At 38.5% G+C, this 18,111-nt stretch overlaps 1 protein-coding gene across 1 annotated transcript in view; it reads left to right on the plus strand.

The window, feature by feature from the left end:
- The first annotated feature begins 6,147 nt into the window (after positions 1-6,147).
- Positions 6,148-18,111, plus strand: part of POU6F2 (POU class 6 homeobox 2) — a 480,044-nt gene continuing 468,080 nt past the window's right edge. The window contains exon 1 of the mRNA XM_060108430.1: positions 6,148-6,252. Coding sequence (XP_059964413.1) covers positions 6,148-6,252 — 105 coding nt within the window. The remainder of the gene's footprint in view (positions 6,253-18,111) is intronic.

Raw genomic sequence — 18,111 nt, forward strand, 5'->3', positions numbered from 1 at the left:
CTATCCTTGCCCAGAGACAACAGGGTGTTGAACTTCTCAGCTATTCGTTTCAAAGGCAAAATCTTGTCATTGCCTCTCAGGGGAAAAATAATGCTCCCAAACTACGCTGTAAAAGAAAACTAAATCACAGGTCCTCACAACCAATGGTGTCTGGCTCAGCATTGCCAAACCGCTCTGGATGCTGTATCCCCTGGGTCTCGTTGTGTAGCAGTTTCTCTTCACCCCCTGTTCTCTTTTTAAAAAATAATCATTCTGCTTTTGGTACTTTTCCTGTCCTCAATTTCCCTAGAAATATGAAAATAACAACAACAAAAGATCCCAGAGTACAGAGTAGTTATACTGCTCAAGGACCCGTGGAAGTAAAATCCATCTAAAGTTGGGAATGTTTAGGGAAAATGATCATGGTTGAAAAGACCATTCTAGAGAAATGATCTTCAAAACTTTAAAGTGGAGGCAAATGTGATATTGAGGAGGGGGTGCAAATAGAGATGGCAGTGGATTTCATTTGGCTTAAGGTGCCAAATGAAATTCCAGGAAAACTTGACCTTGAAAAAGAAGGTAGGAAATGAACCAAAGGGGAGTGAACTAAAGACTGTAGAAAAGGGAAGTCCACGAGAAGGCTTGACTGTGTATTTCTACTCCCCCTGTGCTGTCTCTCATCCACCTGTTATCCTGGTTCCTACATCAGCCTTGAAAATCATGCAACAACTACATGGTGAGCCATATTCTAGAGGATGCTTTGCCATGATTCATACTCTAGGAAGAAGGCTGAAGTCATGTGGCCATGTAAGAAGAACAGGGGTTGGGATATCTGGGGAAAAAATAAACAAACTGGTGGAGGAATGGTGAGATTAGTCTTTTAGAGACCAGGAAACAAAGGAATAAAAAGCAAAAAGTAGCAGAGAAATGATAAAACCATAGCAAATGAAGAAACAAACAATTAGCTAGAGATAGAACAAGTGTTAACAGAGAGAAAAGGCAGGTAGTACAGAACTGAAGTAAATGTGCATGTTGTGATGGCGTCAGCGGAAATAGATTAAGTAGAAGTGGCTTCTTGGTGACTTTTTGAAAGTTTTCTTCTCACGGTTCTTGTGTTTTAGAGGCACTCAGCTGTATTATCTCTTCTCACTTTAAACACTGCAGAGGATTTATTGAAAAATAGAGATGACCAATACCTCTACTTTATCTTGATTCCCTGTGCAGTATTTCTCTTTCAGTATCCTTAGGGTTTTAATCATTAGGAAATTAAGGACATCTTGGGAAATAGAGCCAATATTTTATATTAACTATAAATGGAGTATAACCTTTGAAAATTGTGAATCACTCTATCGTACACATGGAACTTATATAATATTGTACAGCACCTATACTTCACTAACAAAAAGGAGAAATTAAGGACATCTCTATCTCATTTCCTGAGAAGCTGGGGACTGGGTCTGATCTGTGGTGACCTGTTGCTGTCTTATATACCAGATTGTCAGCTGTTGGGAAATGGGCATTTCTAGCTGATCTGTGATGCAAGGAGGGGGTCTTAAAGGATTGGAAAAAAGCACCATTTTCTGGAAATTGGGTGGGGAGAGGGGAAAGCAGAAGAGGTGATGGTAATGGTGACTATTTCACTTAAGGAATCTTCTTTCCTAAATTCTTTTGTGAACATGGGAGTAAAAGTTAGCTGAAATATTTCCTCTCCATCTCCATTTGTTTTCCATTGCTTTAACCTTAAAAGTGCCTGCCACCCACACTGACAGAGGACCAGATGGTTTTTCTCATGCTCTTCCCTTTGCCCTGAACAGAAAATATCCTCTGTTTGTATCACAAAATTCTTCCACCATCTTCACGGTGGTGAAGGATTCATCTTTCCTGGCTTCCTATGGTCTTTCCATATGGGAAAATAACTAACATTTGCTGCATACCTACAGAGTATAACTCAATAAGCTCTCAGAAGACATTATCTCCTTACCTCCTCACAGTACCCTTGAGGAGTTACAAGAGGAGAAACTCACGACACAGAGAAGTGGCCACTTTCTGAAGACCACACCCAGTCAGAGGTAAGGGCTGGAGGAGATCCTGACCCAAGCCTGTATGTTGTGATACCTAAAAATGTAAGCATCTTCCACCACATAGAATCAAACAATCCCCACAGATGAATTTTTTATGCATTTAGTTTATTTTTTAAAAGCAATCTGTGCTGTATTTAAGTCATTTACATGTGTCTGTGTTTCCTACTAAATTATGAATCTTTGAATGTTAAGAAGCAGATCTTATTCAAGTCTCTGTATTACCCAGAGTAACCTACCAGGAGATATTACTATTGATGCTAAATAGGGACTGTTAATTGAATAACTCAAAACTACCTTTGTGGGCTTCCCTGGTGGCGCAGTGGTTGAGAGTCCGCCTGCCGATGCAGGGGACGCGGGTTCGTGCCCCGGTCCGGGAGGATCCCACGTGCCGCGGAGCAGCTGGGCCCGTGAGCCATGGCCGCTGAGCCTGCGCGTCCGGAGCCTGTGCTCCGCAACGGGGAGAGGCCACAGCAGTGAGAGGCCCGCGTACCGCAAAAAAAAAAAAAAAAAAAAAAAACTACCTTTGTGTTTTTATCTTTACATTCTTCCTGCCGTTGCCATGCTAGACCTGAACTTCATTCCTTCCATTTTATTTGGGCATGGGCAGGGTCTAGGGTCTCAACCAAATTTTACACCAAAGATGCCTTAATTCATGTCATCTGGAGACTTATTGTGGGGACTCCTAAGAAGAGTTCAGGTCATCAATTTTACCTTGGTTTCCTGGTTAGGACAATTTTAATCTACTGGACAACCCAGAACCACCAACTCATTCCAAATCAGTCTAATGCAGGGGTCAGGAACCTGGATTTCCCCTCAGATGAACCTTCCCTGCTGCTACTTGGCCGTGGGCAAGTTGCTTCATCCCTGAGATCCCTAGATTTTTCATCAGAAAAGGGATAATCATTCTCACCCTGAGGATTGTAGTGAAAATAAATCTCAAACTAAAATTATGATCCATACTGCCCTTCTCCAAGCTGGTTTTCCTCCTGATTCCCTAGTTCAGAAAATGGCATCACCCACTGTATGTTTTGTGGAATCCAGAAAGTCACCTCCTTCCAGTTCCACGACCCATCAGCCACCAAGTTCTGTGAATTTTACCTCTCATCTTGAAATCATCCAGTTCCGTGCAATACCATCACCACCCCCCTATAACTAATTGGTCTCACCAAATCCACTTTTATTACCCCCGCCCCAGCCCTAACTTTCCACGCTATAGCCAGAGACATCTTTCAAAATTTAAGTGTGAGACACTGCTAAAGTATTTTCAGTGGCTTCACCGTGCTCCTGGCTCAGGTAAAGAATCTTTGATACAACGGAAGAGACCCTATGTGCTCTGGTTTTCACCTCCAGCCTCTTTCCCTTCAAGTCTGTGCTCCACACAAGGCAGAAAGCTTTCCTTAAACTTTTCCAATAAGCCACGCTCCTCCCCGCCTTTTGCACGTTTCTTCTGCAGAGAATGTTTACTCCATCATACCCTTTCCCTTTTCTTCCCTAACATTCTTCCAATTTTAGTTTATTTCAAGTTAATTGCTTAATTCCCCTTTGCTCAACCTACACACACCCAAGACCAGGTCAATGCCTTTGATACAGGTTTTGCTTTCCTCCACCGCTCTCAGAATAATTAAAAATTTTACATTTCTGTGATTATTTGACAAGTATCTGATCAAACACTAGGATGTAAAAACCCTTGAGGAACTATGTTTTGCCGAAACTCAAGCACTTAACACAGCACCTGGCACATAGTACAGGCTCCATAAATATTTATTGAATGAGTCTGTACTGTACATATGGTAGCCTTTATTCTGAATGTCACACAACTCTGGTTTCATAGGAAAAGCTCCGTCTTTGGATTCCGAGCAGGTGTGAATCATGTCCCTGTTAATCTTGCGCAGTTATATATTTTTTGTAGGTCATCTGTAAAATGGGAATGACTGTCCCCGCCTCACTGAGTTGTTAAGAGGCTTTCGTGAGGTAACATAATATCAAGCGCCTGACAGAACCTGGCTCCGGGCTCCCCCAGCGTCGATAGTAATTACGGTAATTAACACAGGCCAGAAGGTCATGTAAATAACCCTAGTGTAAGCAAACAATTGTCCCTACGTCAAGCCGGACCACCTGGAGCTTCAAATGGGGGTCTTTGGCTTCATCCTTCAGCCTGCCCCCTACCCCCAAATTGTGCAGGAAGCTTCGATCTCAGGGGGAGGTTGAGCCTGCAGGGAGGTGGCAGTGAGAGGATCCCCGCGCTGCGCTGCAGAGGTGAGAACGACAGCCCAGCCCCTCCTCCGCAACTTTCCCGGTCCCGCCGCGCTCCCCGTCTGTCTGCCTGTCTGTCTGTGTGTCTGTGTCTCCCTGTCCCAGGAAGGCGACGCCAGGAGCGCCCGCGCCCCACCTGCCCTCTGCGAGCCCTCAGGCTTTGGGCAACTTTGGCAGAGCCCTCCCGGGTCCCACGGCGACCCCGGCCCAGATTTCCGGGCTGGGGAGGCGGGAGGGCTGTCCCCGCCTCCCCTTCCCCGGCCAGAGGTGGTGACCGACGCGCCAGCAGCGTCCGATCTGGGGTGACTGCAGAAACACCCGTGTGTGTCCGTGTCTCCAGGAGCAGGGACGGGGTGTTAGTGCTATCTGTGCATTTTAATCATGTCTAGGAGGACCTTTCCCGTCGTCAGTTCTCAGGAGGGCTACACAGTTGGTGCAGTTTCTTTTTTTGTTTGGGGATGCAGATTTAAGGGTGTGTGTGTGTGTGTGTGCGTGTGTGTATGTAAATCTTTATATTGTGAGACAACTCTTAATGAGAAGTCGATGAGATTTCAATCCTTGGTTCTGTTCTCTTAAAGCTTTCTTTAAACATGTTGGAAATAGTTTTTCTTTTTTTCTCTTTTCTTTCTTGAAGTTCCTTTTACTTAATTTTCAAGGGATGATACAATACAACGTTATACATAAGAATATATATTCTGTATTAAACATTTCTCATCACTCCTCTACCTCTCAAGCTTAATGTTAGTTTTGAACCTTGAAAAAACATCCCCATTTTAATAACACGAAGTATTCCTGTAAATTCTTTTTGGAAAAGTGAGAGTACACCAACTGATGAACTTAAGTTTAAAAAGTGGACAAACGCAAACGTTAGTAACTCCACAAAGCCACCAAGTTAATGGATACTATTTATGGTTTTGGATTTTCAAAGAGCAACTTTGGAATATCTGTCAGGTTGTTTTGAAAATCAGGTTCTGATCTTAATCCTGAAAGGGTTAAATAACTTCTAGGTGATATTCATGTCACTCTTACAATAGCTGACTCATAATACATCAACAATCTATCCTAGGGTGTGTGGGATGAAATAGCTTAAATTAAATGAAAAAAAGTTGAAATATTTGTTAGCACGTTGCATCAGTTTAGACGAGCTGCAAATAAATCATATCCGAACCTTTTAAAAGATAAAAAGTTTAGTGACTACTATTTACACACTTTGAATATTTTACATTTGTGTGGTCATTGCAGTTTACACAAATGATTGTGTATGTCCGTTTCCAATTAACAAATAGCAAGGTATCTGTGTTATTCAATGGTGAACATTTCATGCTTTTCCATAAAGGTGACATTATATAAACTGAAGAGATTACTGCATATTATCAAAAGGTCATTTAGAGAATCTGAAGATAAAATCATTAGGGACAGGTTAAGAGAAATAAGACAATGAATTATCATTGAAAAAAAATTATATGGTGGCATAGAAATCAAAGTCTCCATTAGTACATGAAATAGTTAATTTTATTTTTGTTTTAAACATAGGTTTCCAGAGCATTTAAAAAAAAAGATCCTCTGAGGTTTGTTAAACCTTTAGTGGGAGATTACAGCCAATGTTTTGTCTTTGGTGAATAGCTGTTTGTCTCACTTTATTTACTTGGTATTGGATATTTGTCAATGTCATTTCATATCTACAGAAAATTCTTATGCTCTGTGGAGGTAGTGAATGTGTGTGTGCATGTCTGCCGGAGGTCACATGACAGTTTCATCCTATTTGGTGGAGCAGCTTGACTTTTTCCCCCCCTTGCTTTTGGTGATGGTTGTGAGTGCAGAAGTTGATTGACAGATGCGTGCCAGAAACCCCCATTCTCCTTTTCAAAGACAACATATGATGGATTGCGATCTCTCAGCCCAGCAGGACACGGGGACCATGCGAGCTGTAATTGGTCAGGTATGGAGTCAGCCATTTCTCAACTCCCCTTTTTTCCACAAGGGTCTCACCATATGCTTCACATAATTCATATTTACAGTACCATCTTTCTATCTGTATCTTCAGCTACCTGCCAGCGTAGCGCTGAAAGTGTGAAAGGGAAAAGGCACCCATTAAAATCTAGCTAGGAAAGCTCAGCTCAAACTTCAATGCGATGCTTACAAACCCAAACTAATACAACCACAAAAAAGAAACCCCAAAGAACAAATTTATTTATCATTTGGCCTGAATGTTTAAAAATATACTTTTTTTAGAATTTATTTTCTGTTAAGATTGTGATCTCTGGAAGAAAGTGTGAGAAGAGAATAAAGTATTATGTTTTCTAGGTAGTTAACAATTTTCTGTTCAATGTTTTGATTTTGGCTATATTCTCTCTCGCTCTCTCTCCCTTGCTCTATGGAAAATATAAATATATAAATACACGTGCCTTTACTCCCCACCTAGATAATGTGTGATCGAGCCTGGTTAGATGTATGTAGTAGTGGTCTTGGCCGCTGCGGACGGGCAGGCTGCAAATTAAACACTGCCACAGCCTGAAAGGTCCAGGTGGTCTGCCTGCGCCTCCTAATGCAATCCACACAACAGCTTTAATAAACAGCTCTATTTAGTGCCTCCACCCTGTATCTAGGGAGGTGAACTGGTCTGGGGCTGCTGTGATGAAATGCCAGAAGAATATCTCCCAGAGGCCTCACAAGCTGATTTTTAGAGCTTTCCCGTTCTGTTCTGTCGTCTTTGTCTTCTTCCAAATGGGTCAGTGAGTCTTGCTCTTTCTGTTTCGGTGCTTTCTGTGAAATCAGTAGTTTCAGTTTGTGTTTAAATGTTTGCGGCGTGAGCTAAATCAGAAGAGGAAAGGGTCATTGTATTTTCATTTGCCTTCCAGTAACTGAAGGGATGAGAGGAATGAGCGTGCCCTGCTGCAAAGGAAGGGTGATTTTTCTGCCTGTGATGGGGGTGGGGTGAGGAAAAAGGGAATATATGTGGTTGCTTTCTGGTTTGCTTTTTTTGTGTGTAATGTATTTTTGACCAAAATTTTTCTCAGTTATCTCTGCTTACTTAGGAACTGTTAACTCATAAATCAGAATATGCTTACGAATATTGAAGAACTCCTAAAAGTTTTTTTTTTCCTTTTTTTTCCCCCACACTTTCCAATCAAGACAGGCTGGCAAGGTGATGACCTAAAATTTGTTTGCTGTATGTTAATAGTATGGATGGAAATATACCGTCAACAAAATTATAGCAAAGCACTTTAGGGGTCTGAAAGCACATGGTTTATTAATACCAGCATGCTTCATAATGTATTTTTAGATGGAAAATGTCAGATATATAATACGGTGTTTCCACAGGCTCATACTGTTTTAAAAGCCGTAGATAGCTGCTTCTACAGAACAATATTTTTTAAAACTTTCAAGTTGGTTTTTGTGTTACAGACATATATAAAGTGAAGTCTCTGGGCATATATTTGTCAGGAAAAAAATATGTAAAGACTGATTTTATATACTGTTAGTACCCATTTCAATATAAGTATTCACTGATGAGCAAGCGTGTGAAATATAGCTAAAATAATTGTGCCATGTGGAATGAAATACATACCTGTGAAAATAGATAGCCTTTTCATGTAGAAATAAAACTTGAGCTCTGATATCTGTCTTGTCCTGCTAAATAAAACTTTTCTTAGTTGGCAAGCATGTTCTCTCTTCTGTAGACCACAGTACGGCCTTAATACTGTGCAAAATTACTGTGTTTCAGTACCAAATAAGAAAAAGGATTTCCTTTCATATATATTTCCCTTAGCTGGGAAAAGAAGCTTGGTTAAAAAAAACAGAAGAGATATTTCTAATTTGTTATTCAATATTGTTTATTGGAAATAATTGCTCATGTATATACTTTTAAAAGGTTCAAGTAGATACTAAAAAAAAAAAAAAAAAGGAATTGGCATACACATTATAAATACCAGACTTAAACTTCGAATTTGTCAGGATTTCATATTGGTTGCTATTATTACATCGCTCTGTATTTTGTGTGTACTTTAAGTGATTTTTAAAGGCTTTTAAGTGTGTCCAGGAACTATATATGTTAATTACTCGCTATGGATACTTACTATACTTACTAAATAGTTGCATCAAAGTAGCCAGTTTTTTTCTGAAGATTTCATTTCTCATAAATTATTTGTTAAAAAAAAAAAACCAGATACTTATGTCGAGCTTGTAAATTATAAAAGCAGTTGTTCTGAAGGTTGTAAAATTTTCTGTACTAAAAATGTACAAAAACTATTTTGTACATTTTTAGTTCAGAAACTGAAACACTAATATTCAAAAGCAAAGAAAAAGAGCATCCTGTCCCATATACATACCATTAAAATCAAAAAACCTAATTGAACCCATATCTATAGATATAAAAAGAAAGATGACATCCAGATTTGAAATGATTTCCTTTTAACTGTTATAGCACAGGTAGGAATATTGGCTCAAACCACTACTTCTAACAATAAGCACAAGAATGTGAAAATAATTTTTCTTGCTTTTTAGTCACTCATAACCAGAAAGAGGTGGTTTATTTTTCAGCTTTTGATTTCAATATCATCTTTTCCCTACTCAGCAGGTGTGAATCAGTCTCAGTTGATGATACAAATGTTTGTCTTCCTTCTCAAAATACGTATTGGAATGATAATTATTTTTGTCCTTTTATTTTTTCTGGTCTGAGTTCCGTTCCTACATGGCTTTAAGTTGGAGGAGCAAATCACTAGTTTTCAATGATATTTTCCATTCAGAATACTGAAAGATTCCCGTGAAATAGGGTCTTCAGGTTTTTTTCATTCATCTCTGGGATCGCATATCTAGATGCTTCCACTGGAGGGGAAGAGGGGACTTCTCTGCATTGCTGGTCATGATCCAGCTCGGGAGAGTGCAGTGGCTTCATGGAAGAGATAGAAGAGATGTTGTTGTACGTGCCTTTCCCCCAGGGCCTTCCCTTCCCCAAGCAAGCAATTAAGCAGTCTAGTACTTAAGAACAAACTCCCAGCCTGGTATCTCAAGATAAAGAAACTTGGTTCATTCATACAGTTTCTGGGAAATCAAACCAGATTTTTGATAGTCATCTGTAGCAAGCTTCCTAACCCTTGGAACCATAGGAGGGATTTTACCTTCAGATGATTTTCAAATCAATTCAAATTAAATAGTTAAGCAGGTTCTGACCAGTGGGTCTGAATATCATTTTTAAAATGAAGACACATTTCCACCTCTCATGGTCATTCAATGTTCACTGCATCCTTTTTGCAGACCTGAGCTGGTGGCCTGTGAGTGACAGCTTAGTTTATCAGTATTACAGACCTCTTGGTTTTTGTTTTTGTTTTTGTTTTTTCTCATCTCATGCAGACGGGTCATCGTGTCCAATCCTTCTGGCACTGCTGTTCCAGAGGACCCTAGGCTAGCCTGCCATCTTTATGTGCAGGCCTGAGGGTCCGGGCTTGGCTGCGTGTTTCTATATACTGACTTCTGGAAATATTATAGGACAGAGGATATTAAATTAGTTGTTAATAAAAACAACAGATGAGGCAAATTAGATAAAAATATGTATCAGGCACATCTAAGAGTTTGCTGGGAATGGGAGAGACAGCTGGATAAAAGGGCTCTAGTGTGCGTGCCCAGTGGACATGGCTGAAGTACTTGGAGAAGAGGGAAGAAACCATATTTAACAGCATGGGAGGTGCAATCAAAAGCTGTTGCAATTTTCCTTACCAGTAAAATGGGTCTTTTTTTTTTTCAAGGTAGATTTGGACAATTTAAAGTGTTTGAAAGTGGCACCTTAGAAAGTGAAGGCAGTTGTCTGAGACCATACTCAGTGAGTGTGCTAAGAGCTCAGAAGGGGAGTGAGTGTGGGTAACTGGGTGCATTTGGCTTAACAGTACCTCAGTGCATGTTTTTTCATATGAAGGTTCTAGAACACACAAATATTTCGTTGTTCTAGCATCAAAACAATTTTATAGGTCAGTTTGTTTATACCCTCCCTTGTTCCAAAAAGTATTTTAATGATGCTTTAAGAACTATGTGCTTACCTAGAACATAGTCAAGCTGATGTGTGAAATGGAGGTGGCCTAGGGAGAGGGGACCCTGACAGTGTGTAAATTATGCACTTGCAGATTGTTCTCAGTCCATGGAGACTGCTTTTCATACCCCTTCTATAAAAATTAAACTTTGAGGCTAACCTAACCCAGTTTTATGTGTGCCAAGCATAACTCTCATATACTTTAGAGTCATTTTTTGTAGGTGTGAATGCCCAACCTTTTTTTGAAATTGACCTATTTGCTTCAACAAATTTATATATTTTGGGGATGTGTAATTATTATTGTTTGGATTTAATTGAGAATACTTTTTTCAAGGTATTATTATAGGTAAATCATCTACTAGAAAAATACAAATTAATTAACGATTATTCTTTCTGCTGCTAGTATGCCTTTTGTAAGTGCGGAACTCACCAAAATTGAATTTGTACTGTGTATTTCTAGCTGACCTTAACCATTTCACGCAATATTCCACTTATACTTGGAGGAAAGTTGATGTTAGCTTTTTATATTCTATCAGATGAACTCAGTTTTTATTACCTTTAAAATAGTTTTAAATTGAAGTTAACTATGTTACTTGAGCAGGTGTTTAAATTGTAAAGCCAATTTTGTCCCTTAAAGTAAAATCTGTAATAATACTATACAGTAATATTAATAATAATACTGAACAACCAGCACATGAAATCTGTTTTTTTTTTTTTGTAAATTTATTTATTTATTCTTGTCTGTGTTGGGTCTTCATTTCTGTGTGAGGGCTTTCTCTAGTTGTGGCAAGCGGGGGCCACTCTTCATTGCGGTGTGCGGGCCTCTCACTATTGCGGCCTCTCTTGTTGCGGAGCACAGGCTCCAGATGCGCAGGCTCAGTAGTTGTGGCTCATGGGCCCAGTTGCTCCGTGGCATGTGGGCTCTTCCCGTACCAGGGCTCGAACCCGTGTCCCCTGCATTAGCTGGCAGATTCTCAACCACTGTGCTACCAGGGAAGCCCTGAAATCTGGTTTTGAAACTAAATTTTCTATTCTATTAAGGCCAATTAATGAAACTCTATATACTATTCAAGTATTATTTCAATGTTTAAGAATTTAAAGCTTTTGAATTCATATATCTAGAATACAGAGAGAGGTTGCTGAAACATTTCAAATATGAATGCTTATGAAGGAAAGTTTGAATGTATATGTTTCCTATGTGTAAAATCTATAGTACTTGTTCTGTAGGTCATTGAAAGAGGTATTCCTTCCTTGACCATTTCTTTGCTGTGTCAGCTGCATTTAATCATACAGTTTAAAGCATCTTTCTCTTTTCAACTTTATTGTTTACCAAAATTACAATTTAACTAACATGTTCACAAATATTGAAAAACTCCACTTTTCAATCTCATTATGATATCATATAAGCTGATGCTTTTTTTCCTAATGCTTGATTGAGTAGAAAATAAAGTTGTGAAATAAAATGCAAATATAAAAGGATCAGACCTGAAGAAACAATGTGCAAAGAGGTAAATATTGACCTGAATTTGAATACTAAAAGAAAATCCAAATTACAAATCTTTTTTTTTTTTTTTTTTTTTTGCGGTACGCGGGCCTCTCACTGTTGTGGCCTCTCCCGTTGCGGAGCACAGGCTCCGGACGTGCAGGCTCAGCGGCCATGGCTCACGGGCCCAGCCGCTCCGTGGCACGTGGGATCTTCCCAGACCGGGGCACGAACCCGTGTCCCCTGCATCGGCAGGCGGACTCTCAACCACTGCGCCAACAGGGAAGCCCTACAAATCTTTTAAATAATTTTGTATTTTATAGCCAAACTTTTACTTGAGAGATAATAGCCGCTCTAAATATAATTTCAAGCCTGCCTTTATATTCTTCTTTTTCCCCTTCCTTCTTTTTGCTTTTTTGGTAGGTGAAATGTGTGTCCAATAAAGTAAATTACTGAGTGAAGCCTTGTTCTGGGATCACATGTCAATTACTCTGTTGACTCATAATGTCTTGAGCTGATCCAAAGTTGTAATCAAAATTTATAGAAGGGGTTGTGAGAGGTTGTCATTACATTTCAGTAAGATTCGTTTTTCTTTCTAGCTATTATTGTCTCGTTCTTCCCAGTTACACCACGTGAGCCAATTTTGGTGAAAATTTACTAATTATTATTTGATAAATTCTTTCCTGTTTACCCTATGCTTGTATTGTTTTCTTTAGCCCAACTGTAAATAACCATATTATTGTTATTTCAAGGCTACCACTTCTCCTAAATATAAAACCTTTGTATGTAAGTAGTAGCAAGATAATTGAAAACATCTCTGGTTGTTTATATTAAAGGCAACTCTGTAGATTTTAAGAACACTTTATTTTTCAAGGGGCTGGTTTCAGAAAATAGCTTTTTGTTTTATCACTAGCTTTAAAACCCCCCGTGATATGAAGGACTCTTTTTTCCAAAGAGAGAGATTAGCTGTTGATACTTGGTACTGATTCTAGGTGAACTGTCACCTTATTCCCTTAGCAGCATTTTTCTAACCAGAGAACAAGAAATAAAAATTGAGGATCAACAGAATACTCTAAATTTCACCTATGTTCAGCCCACCCCCTCCCCCAGCGGGGTGGATTACTCCAGTGGGAAGAGATACTTCTACAATATCCAGCTCCCACCTCCTAAGGTCAAAGATGCAAATCAACGTGTTGACACCTTGAATGAAAAGAACATAGTTACTCAAACTCATTGCTCTGGTATTTTGCTCTCTTCCTTCAGTGTCATTTTTCCATCAGCCTTTCTTCTCTTTTCCACTGTAATCCAGAGTCAGTCGGATGAGTCATAAGTGAAAAGTGAATCCTTGTGGGCTGCCCAGGCAGCAAAGGGCACTGGAAAGAGAGACAAGACCTGAAGCAAAACAAAGCAAAATGTTAGTGGAAAATTCACCAACACAGTTGCTTCTGTAGGTAGTGTTTTCAGTAAGGTATTTTGTAAGCATCTTTCATCTCATCTAGCAATAGTAGAGCACACAAATAGGCAGTGAAACAATAGGACAGGACAAATAAACATTTAAAACAAAGCCAAAAGGAAAAAAAATTAGCTTCACAATGCTGGAACACGAATTTTAAAATTAAGAAACACTTTTTTTCTGGAGCTTTTTACAAGAGTGTAACCAGTGCTTGGGTGTCGTGAAATAGCAACCTTATTAATAATATACATGTTTCTCGTGGTTATTATGATGCTGACTCTGCATATTTTATGACTTTGATTTCTCATGATTAATTGGAAACTATTTTAAGAAGTGAACATCGATCTCTAACACCTAAAAACTTAAAGAAACACGTATACTTAAAAAATATTAAATACCTGTTACATTGTGTTTTTACTTTTATTTAATAATTTATTTATTTATTTATTTATTAATAATTTATTTATTTAATTTATTTATTTTTGGCTGCATTGGGTCTTCTTTGCTGTGCCTGGGTTTCTCTAGTTGTGACGAGCAGGGGCTGTTCTTAGTTGCAGTGTGCAGGCTTCTCATCGCCGTGGCATCTCTTGTTGTGGAGCACAGGCTCTAGGCACGCGGGCTTCAGTAGTTGTGGCACTCAGGCTCAATAGTTGTGGCTTGTGGGCTCTAGAGCACAGACTCAGTAGTTGTGGCGCACAGGCTTAGTTGCTCTGTGGCCTGTGGGATCTGCCCTGATCAGGGTTTGAACCCGTGTCCCTTGCATTGGCAGGTGGATTCTTAACCACTGTGCCACCAGGGAAGCCCTACGTGGTGTTTTTAGCCTTGATCGGATGAACTCAGGTACACTGTTCTTTGAAACAACAAAGTGCTTTTTTAAAGTGCAGAATTTATACCAAGATTTTTTTTTAAATGGAAGAAACAATGTGCCAAGAGGTAAATATTGACCTGAATTTGAATACTAAAAGAAAATCCAAATTCCAAATCTTTTAAATAATTTTATATTTGTAGCCAAACTTTTACTTGAGAGATAATATTGTTGAGAGTGAGAGGCAAATATTGTTTATTTTGAGAGTGAGAGGCAAAGATTGCACCAGCACAGAAGCATGGGCACCAGAAACCCTAATGGATATTGAGGATATATGAAAAGAAAGGTAGATGTTTCTTAGATGTTCAGTGGTATTCATCCAAAACTGAAGGGTAGCATGGGTAAGAAAGGAGCCAGGCACACAATATCAGGCTATGGCAGGCCAGATTTGCTTGTTAGAGCTAGTTAATTCTGTAAGCCTTAAATGATACTCAAAAACAAGGCTCTTTCAACCTTTTGGAGAAAAAGTTGAGAGTTGGGACAAATGTAAAATTCTGCTTAATGTGCACAGATAAAGCCAAGAACATCAGGCTCGTTGCACTTCGAGTCAGCCCTGATGATTCATCATGATGGTCAGGGCAAACCGTGGTCTCTGGGTTGAAACAATCTTATCCTTTTTTAAAAAAAAAAAACAGAATGTTCCAGCTTGGATCTTATATCCTTAGGGTTCCTATATTGAATTCCGAATCGGGAAACTTAATCTTGCAGCCAGATTTGACAAGATGTTGGCTGAGTGGTAGGCAGAAGTGATGATTGTGGGATGAAAGGCCCCAGGTCAGAATTTGGGAAAATAAGAGATTTTGTGGAAATTTGGCTGTGATATAAGAACCCCCAGTTCGAAAATTTCTCACTACTCATATTAGCAGATGGTGTTCAAGGGTATGAAAAATAGATCACTGCTGTATTCATTTTCTCTGCTTCAAATCTTTCTTTAACAGAGGAGTTTTTACACATTCTTAGGTGTATTTCTTAGTGTATTTCTAATGTTGCTAATATGAAAGGAGTTTGGAGTAATAGTCAAAAGTTTTCTGGGAACAATGAATAACATTATGGCTCAAATCTAAGACAGTCATACTTTGTTCCTGGCAAAATGTTAATACTTAATTTAGGAACTAAAGTTGTTTCTTTTTGGAAAACTTTATCCATTTGTAAACAAACCTATGTCTAGAATTCCAGAGATTAAGGAATTTAGAGTAAAAATGAAAATGAGGCAGTCTAATTAGTGAAAACACATATGCACATCCCTTAGCCATTTTAAGGATACTTGATGATTTAACCTCTAATAACCTAAAAATACTTTAACTCTCTGTTTTCAATTTTAATACATGAAAAAATTATGGTTGGTGTTTAGTTAAAATACTCCTCCGCTCAACTAAGTTGTTCAAGACAATGGAAAAATACTTTGCAACTTCTAGAAATCAAGATCATAGTAGAAAGTTGAACACACAGTTGATCAGTATACTGCAAAAAGATGATTTCTGTGGTTATTTCCTTCCCAAAACAGGGGGTTTGGCGGTGTACTTCTATTTTATAGCTGCTTTTGACAAGTGCTGAAACATATCAACTGGGATTGTTTTCTCTCCTTCTACCATGATTCATCATATAGAAATTAAACAGCTAGTTCAGGCAGAGCGTGAAGCATCTGAGTGAAACCTGCAGAACGTGAATACAATTCTTTTTTTTGGACCAGAGAAAGGTTTGTTGTAGGGCCAAGCAAGGAGAGCAGGAGGCTATTGCTCAAGAAACCTGAACTCCATGAATACAACTTTTATATGCATATGATAGAGGCAAGTTACAGAATGGAATCCAAGAAGTCTTTTAAAATGTTTTATTCAACAAATTATAAAAGTCATGCATGCTTATGACAAACAATTTCAACAACACAGGAAAGTATAAAGTGAAAGATAAAGTACCCCATCATTTCACTCCTCACAAATGATCATCATCAATAATTTCTTATGTATCCTTCCAGAAATTTTCTCTTCACGTGTAAGCATAGAAAATCTTTAGACAACCCAAGTAGATCCATACTGAACAAAGAGTTTTGCAAACTATTTTCAGATTTTAAAAACGTATTTTTAGCATGTCATATTACTACCAGTAGATCTGTACCCTTCTCTATAATATTCCCTTTTATGGATACATTAATTTATTTAACCAGTTCTCTCTTTCTTTAATTTAAAAGAATTTTTTAATTGAAATATAGTTGATTTACAATGTTGTGTTAGTTTCAGGTGTACAACATGATTCAGTTATATATATATATATATATATATATATATATATATATATATATATATTCTTTATTTACATTCTCTTCCATTATAGGTTATTGCAGGGTATTGAGTATAGTTTCCTGGGCTATTCAGTAAGTCCTTGTTGGTTATCTATTTTAGGTACAGTAGTGTGTATATTTTAATTCCAAACTCCTAATTTTAACCAGTTCTCTTTTTTAAAAAAATTGAGCTATAATTGACATTTAACATTATATTACTTTCAGGTATAGAACATAGGGATTCAATATTTGTATATATTGTGAAATGATCACCACAATAGCTAACCAGTTACCTCTTGGTGAGCATCTAGATTTTCAAATATAATTTCATCTCTGCAATGAGACTAACAGCATGGATGTTTCACTTCTCTTAGCATAAAAAATTCCAGAATCTTTTGCCTTACCAAAAGAACTCTAAGTAGTAACTCCTAAAAAAGGTGAGGTGTAATATTAAAAGTGAAGGATAGCTTATGCCACAAGAATAGATATTTATCACTTATATATTAAAAACTCAAACCGGGTTTCCCTGGTGGCGCAGTGGTTGGGAATCTGCTTGCCAATGCAGGGGATACGGGTTTGAGCCCTGGTCTGGGAAGATCCCACATGCCGCAGAGCATCTGGGCCCGTGAGCCACAACTGCTGAGCCTGCGCGTCTGGAGCCTGTGCTCCGCAACAAGAGAGGCCGTGACAGTGAGAGGCCCGCGCACCGTGATGAAGAGTGGCCCCCGCTTGTCACAACTAGAGAAAGCCCTTGCACAGAAACGAAGACCCAACACAGCCAAAAATAAATAAATAAATAAATAAATTTATTTTTAAAAGAATCAAACCAATTCAAATAACAATAAAGATCACAATATTGTATTTAGTGACAAAGAAGTAAGAATAAGAGATAATAACATAAAGTGACTGTTCTCATTCAGATATACTATGACTTTAAAACCTCTGTGTGTGTTCCAAGCTGAACAAAATGCGTAACTTCTTTTCTTTCATGGGCCTCAATGCTATTTATTAAGATAATTGACAGAGATATATGCTTCCAATGCATTATTCAGTTAGTATACCTAGATTAGTGAAAAGGAGACCAAAAGAGATTCATGGTAATTAATGTCAGTTAAATTCCTGTTTTCTGTATTCCATATTGTCAGACCAATCCTTCAACCATGATTCGTAGGTTAAATAATGCAGTCAGGAGAAGGGCTGAATCAAAACTAATCAGACATAGTGTTGAAATCAACTAATTTAGGGTTCTGGTAAAGTAGACAAAATAGATGCTACTTAAATATTTAAGAGAATGTGAAAAGTTATGTTTTACATTTCTTTTAGGATATGGCTCTCATTCATCTTAACCACATCATTTCACATGCAGTAAACTGAAAAGAGAAGTGGGAAGTAACGAAATAGTGTTTGTATAAGGGATGGAAGTGTGGGTTGACTGTGATATCTTCCACTGCACAGATTCCCTGAACTGATTCTAGGAAACTCCCAATTGGGTGGGTATATGCTTCCTCCTTTTCTGTTCTTCCCTACAGATGCTGGGACAAGTAACCTGGATAGGAAATGATCATGCTTCATGTATAGCCTTAAAAGTAGCTGACTCCCTCACGTAAAGCTCAAAGGAGGCTTTCAAGACCAAATTGCAGAGCAGCTCTGATATTAATAGTTTCATTTGAAACCCACAACTCTGAGAAGTAGATCCAAGTCAT

The sequence above is a fragment of the Mesoplodon densirostris genome, chromosome 9 (genome assembly GCF_025265405.1).
Source record: "Mesoplodon densirostris isolate mMesDen1 chromosome 9, mMesDen1 primary haplotype, whole genome shotgun sequence".
Taxonomy (NCBI): domain Eukaryota; kingdom Metazoa; phylum Chordata; class Mammalia; order Artiodactyla; family Ziphiidae; genus Mesoplodon; species Mesoplodon densirostris.